General features: G+C 36.7%; 1 protein-coding gene across 1 annotated transcript; it reads left to right on the top strand.

The window, feature by feature from the left end:
- Positions 1-739: 739 nt before the first annotated feature.
- LOC109010668 lies at positions 740-5,633 on the top strand. The gene is made up of 5 exons (XM_018991565.2): positions 740-1,616; positions 2,700-2,852; positions 4,751-4,849; positions 4,992-5,147; positions 5,236-5,633. Exons 1-5 carry the CDS (start codon positions 924-926, stop codon positions 5,362-5,364), a joined length of 1,230 nt encoding a protein of 409 aa, XP_018847110.1. The 5' UTR covers positions 740-923; the 3' UTR covers positions 5,365-5,633.
- Positions 5,634-6,209: the final 576 nt, after the last annotated feature.

Here is a 6,209-nt window from a genome sequence, read left to right on the forward strand (position 1 = left end):
TATAATAGTGAAATAAAATAATTTCATGACATATTAATTCATTAGCCAAAAAAAAGTAATCTTTTTAGGTCATAGAACACAAAGGCCCAGCAAGGACCCAGTACTGGAAACTTCACACTTACGGCATCCTTTGGGTCAAAATTAGACCTTACAATGATTGAGACTATTTGGCTTAAGAGTCCTTTTAATAGATAAATGATAATTATAATTATGAGAGTATAAATATTATATAATTATTTAAAAAAAATTAAATAAATATTAGACTGATATAAAAAGAAAATTAATTTTTAATAATAAATTTTATTTTTTTTAAAATGATTATATAATATTTATATATTATAATTATATATAGTATTATTCGATTTAATATAGTGCTAAAAGAGCATATTACAGTTGTAATCCCAATACACATGGTTATTGACCTTTTGTTTCTTTCTCTTTTACAGCACCACACCAACCAAGAAATCTGACTTTTTGAAGACCCTATATCCTCCCTTGCCCCATAACACAATTAACGCTTCCTAATCCTGAAACGACTACACTGCACATGATAAAAGGGAGAGAGAGAGAGAAGAAAATTAAAGCAAAAACCTTTTCTCTGATAAGTGATAAGCAAGCATCAGCCTTAGCTTAAAAAGCAAAATAGAGGAAAAGCAAAAGTTAAATCATTGTTCACAGATTCCAGAGAGCCTGTCTCTCTCTCTATCTCTCTGAGACTCTGCTGTTGGATTGATGATGGCATATACCCACGATCCCAACAAGAAGACAAAGCAGAGCCCACCTAACAGACCCCCATAAAACACCAAAAAGCAAAGGAGTGAGAAAAACTAACCCACAAAATCAGTTCTTTAATCGAGTCTCTCCACTAACTCAAAGCTATTCCCTCTCTCCTCTGTAATATTAATGACTTCTCACACTACATTATGCATTGTCTTCCTCTCATAAGCTCTACCTCAAACTCTCCCCTCCATTGGTACCAAAAAAAAACTCAAAACTTTATCTGTCGCTCTCCCAGTGAGTGCATAGAAACCATGCCTGTTATTACAGAGGCATCGTCAGTGGGAGAACAAATGAAATGGAGGAGACCTAGAAGCCAATTTTACCAACAAATCTCAGAGATGGGTCCTCCTATTTCAGACCCGCAAATCCCTTCCATTATCCAATCTACTCGCTGCAAATCCACCATATCTTCCCTCCTCCTCTCCACCTTTTCCACCACCAGCTCCACCACGACGGGCGAAACCACACCACCCACGAATAGTACCTGCAAGAAGAAAAACAACTTTGCGTCAGCTAAGTTTAGGGGCCTGGGGTGCACGGCCTCGGCGTCGCATCAGGTGTCGGTTCCGGCAGTGATTCGGGGCTCCGCTGATTGGGAGGGCAAGAAGAGCAGGAAGAAGAAGAAGAAGAACAAGAGCTACAGCACGGACAAGGAGGGTAATAAGAGCCATCAGGGAGGAATGGTTGATGTGTCTAATTCTATAAATTGTATGGATGCGCAAGATGTTTGGTGTGGCCCCGGAATTGGGTTTTCTGCGGAGGATTGCGTGGTGGCAAGGAGGAATGCATCCTCTGGGAGAGGAAAGATTGATGGGGAGAAGATGACTCATAGGGAGGTAGTAGTCTTTTTATTATCTTCATTGCCTCTCCGCTCCCCGTCTCACCTTTTCTACTTTTTTTTTTTGCTGAATATTTTCTACTATGACTTGTGGGTGTGGATACTGAATTTATCTAATTTTATAGGATATGGATTTTTTTTTATTCTTCTTAATTTCTTTTACTTTGTAATTTTTTCTTTACTTAGAAATGTGGTTTTCATTATTGAGTGGATTTTGTCGGTAGAAATGGCTGTCTTGGGTACTTTGTCTGGGTTTGCAGGGTAAAAGACGGTGTTTATCATTTTGCGGTTAATACATTTTCCTGATATGTTAACATGGTTGTCTGTACGCAGTATGCACAAGTTTTGTTTTCTGTTTGGTTCACAATATATAGAAGAAAATGATGTGAAGAAAAGAAATAAAAATAGAAGAAGATAAAAGTTCCTTGTGAGTTTGCTTCCAACTCGCTTATCTAAAAGAAGAAATGTCCACATTTTTTGCTCATCTAATTTTCTCTTTGAATTAAATCCATGTTAGAAAACAAACTTTTGGTTGGTTTTCTTCAAAACTGTGAAAAGGCGATTTTATTACTGGTGGGGCTCTTCGCCCTTTTTTTCTTCAGATTTTTAAGCTTTTCATATTTTTCAGCGGTATGACTTCTGTGTTAGGAAAGTATCGTTTTTGTGCAGGAAAATTTCACTGCTTTGATTTATGGCACTTCTAGAATTTTTTGGGAGTTTTTGAGTATATATTACTTGTCTTGCCTTACATTTGACTGTTGTGCCTCATGGAACCAAGTCCCTGGATTTTTTTTATTTGTACCTTTTCACCAATGCGTGCACGCAAGAAATTTCCATAGAGAGAGAATTTATTATTTCATGAATTTTTCATTTTCAACCTAGCCTTAATTAGGAGACTTTTATAGGCAACTTTCTAATAAGCATTTCACTGGTTGAGTTAGAGGAGGGCATTCATTTCCTTTTTCCATATATTGATCCAATAATGGGTTGGAGTATTGGACTTTGTTTAGTTTGCTCCATATTTTTCTTTTCTTTTGTTCTTTTTTTATTTTGCTTGATTGTGCTTCATCTATCTTGGCAGCGGCCTTGTTTATCAAGGCGAACAGTGAACCCTGAGCCTATATCGTTTTTGGATTCCGACCCTGACTATGTATCTAGGCTCCCTGGACCAGAGGTATTTGGAAGTAGGTATTACCGCCATGCTCGCCATCCTTCTCCTGAGGGCCTTGCTGAGGTCTGTCCATGCTCTCTGTGTTCTGTTTGTATAGTTCTTGGGTATGCTGATTTTCTTTCTTTGTTTTTAACCTATCATACTCTTGCTCCCTTGTGCCTTGTTTGAGTTGGTAGGATTTGCACCGCATAATTGTAGATGCTTTGTAATCTATGCCCCCATGCACCTTGTATGGAAAGGCCTTTAGATGTCATCCCTTTTTACTAATTTTATTTGCTGGAAAAAAAAATCCTGCAGTTTATCAGCACTGTACTTAAGGGTCCGTTTGGCAACACAATTGTTCTCAAGTCTTCTCAGATATTTCCTTAATGATGATGGGGCTTGCGTCGAATGAATGGGGTTTTCCTTTGCACCATACTCCTCAAGAAGAAAGCTAGTGAAGTTTTGACTTCCATTTTTTTTTAATTTCTTTAGGAAAAGTAAAAAAGGTGTCATCCTTCCTCCCTAGAGAAGCAATGGGGATAAAGTGGTGGAAGAACTTGAATTTGTTTATGCAAAAAATACACTTGCTGAAAAATTAGTTTAAGAGTCTGACTTGCTGATTGGATACTATCTTCCTAGATTATTTACTTGGATTGGTCTGTGGACTTTTATGTTCTCCTATGTGATGGTGATGATGAATATAATTTGGAGAAGAGATAAGGCTTTAGGGGTTAGGTCACCTACTTATTCCCTTTTTCCAATTATTTTCCCAAGTGAATTTAATTTATAAAAAAATACACCACTCAACACTAAAAAATTGTTGGTAAACCTAGTATGATGAATTCATTCTTAAAAAAACTATAGATTTAATAGATGCACACATCTTTTCCATTGGCGTGATCATGAATGTAACCGGGGGTGCGTGTTTCTTGAGGGGATTCCCTTTGGAAATTCGTCAAGTTTATTTAATTAATATGGTTTACTTACCAATCAAAAGAAAAAAAACAAAAGATCATGCACATAGCTAGTCACTATTGCTAATTGTAAGATAGCTAGCCTGACTAATTTATTCATGGACAATGGTCAATGAGACCTTGTATGTCCTTAGAATTAGAGGGGGAATTTTGCTTCATAAGTAGGTTTCAAGTCTAGGTTCCTTTAACTTCCTTGAGAAATAATGGACTTGTCTTCAGTATATATGACCATTCAATGAACTAATTTTCAGTACCAGAAGTCATTTAAAATAATTCAGACTAGTTGAGCTGTTGTTGACTCTACTTGCATATGTATGCCCACTAGTTGAGTTATTGATTTTAATAAATAATTGTATCAGAGTTTTTTGAATAAAAAGATCCAATAGAATGATCCTGGTTTGGGAAAATGTGTTTTAGTGAGCCATATATGCTTTTAAAGTAGACCATGTTTTTTGTCATTCCGGAGTCATTTAAAATGATCTGGGGAGAAAAGCGTAATTGTTTCTGTAATCATTGAATATTTGTTGGGTTTGCTAGAAATCATTTATGAACAACTTTACCCAATTGAAGCAGGTTAAGGATGTGCTTTAATGGAAGTGTGGTGTTGAGACTCAAAGTAAGAGGGATTTTGTAAATAATTGCATGTCAGTTTATGGTATTGCCATTAATAGGTTGGATGCTATAAATTGTCCTTCTTTTTCACTGTTGAATTTAATGATGGATGTTCGTTTACGGCTCAATATTATAGATGGATTAGTCTATCAACATTGGTAAACCCTTATGGCATCTATCTATATTCTGTATATCTTTGTATCTAACAGATAAGGACTGTCCACAATGGATTTACATAATTTGTTACTCGTTGTACTAGAGATGTAAATTTATGGCTTGTAATGAATGTCATGCATACATTTTGGTGAAGTAACAAATTTGTGAGGGGAAGCTTCTACTTAGATGAATCATGCGGTATTTAGGAAGCATTTAAATCAGTGCTGGCTGGTGCAGATTATGATGCTCCAGAATAGTCTACTAATGGGAGGAAGATTTGACATGCATGATCGATATAGAGACTGGAGACTCGATGTAGATAATATGTCATATGAGGTTTGTTGATCTTACTCATAAACTGCATCTTCAATTAATTGTTGTCCCCTATTCTTAGGTCTCCTAATGTTTGTTGTATCTGTATTACATATCATCTTGGGAGCATTCTACAATAAATCCCTTGTTTTTGTGTGGCAAACAGGAATTGCTTGAGCTTGGTGAGAGAATTGGTTATGTGAGTACTGGATTGAAAGAAGAGGAAATAGGCCGCTGCCTCAGGAAAATTAAGCACTCACTTATGAATGATCTATCACCGCATGTGTCGAAGCAAGTAGATAGAAAGTGCAGCATTTGTCAGGTGAGCTTGTAACAACTTGTTTGCCTGTTCACCGTCAATTATTGTCAATCTCCATAGAGTTGGCCTTAAATCTTATTTGTGCATACAGGAGGAATATGAAGCAGATGATGAGATGGGCAAACTGGATTGTGGACACAACTATCATATACAATGTATAAAACAGTGGCTTGCACAGAAAAAAGCCTGCCCTGTCTGTAAGGCTGAAGTGTTAGCTTGATGCTAAGAATGGTGGCAGGCTCTTCGTGACCTTACTGCTGATGGTTTTTGGACACTGCTTTCTTTTTGCTCCTTTTCGTCATGTATAGATTTAATTTCCTGCAATATATGATCAAGAAATGATTCTTTGGTGTGAAGCTTCCACCCTTATTTGCTTGTTTTGATATGATTGGCCTTTCTGTGGCAATCTGGCGGATACATGTTAATGAAAATTATCTGAAATTAATAGGAATCAGTAACATCATATGCTATTGTTCTTTTCTCGGAACCTATCTGATATATACTTGGGTTGTAAATGCCTTCTATGCTAAGTTCTGTTTCAGGTTGTTGAATCTAACCAGTAATTTTCTATATGGCATAGCTTAATATGTGATAAATTTCTATGATGAAATTATTCTAATGTTAGTGAAGATAAATTGATTACAATACCCAAGGAACTTGAATATTGTTTGAAAAATTCTCAGTGCTTGTAATTTCCGGGAAGGGGGAAAGGTTGCTGTCAATGTGTTATGAGATGGTGGTGTGATGGCGGTTGTGGATGCCAGATCTAAGCCAAGAAGAGAAAAAAAAACCACCTGTGTGCAGGAGATCCAAGTGGTATAGAAGTTTGAATGGCATAGTTCTTGTTCTACTTTTAAGGTACAGTTTTACAATTTCCCTTGGGTGAGTTAGAGGTTGCAGACTGGGGTCTAAAAGCTCTTTCCAGATGGTACTGCTCCCAATTGAAAGTTGGCAGCCATTGTAGTAATGTACTAGAGGATTCCTATCATCCTATGTAAAATCATTCTAAAGAATGTTGTCTGTACAATAATCTTCTGTGGGATTATTGCTAATCACAGGACTCTG

Source organism: Juglans regia, chromosome 15 (genome assembly GCF_001411555.2).
Source record: "Juglans regia cultivar Chandler chromosome 15, Walnut 2.0, whole genome shotgun sequence".
Classification (NCBI taxonomy): domain Eukaryota; kingdom Viridiplantae; phylum Streptophyta; class Magnoliopsida; order Fagales; family Juglandaceae; genus Juglans; species Juglans regia.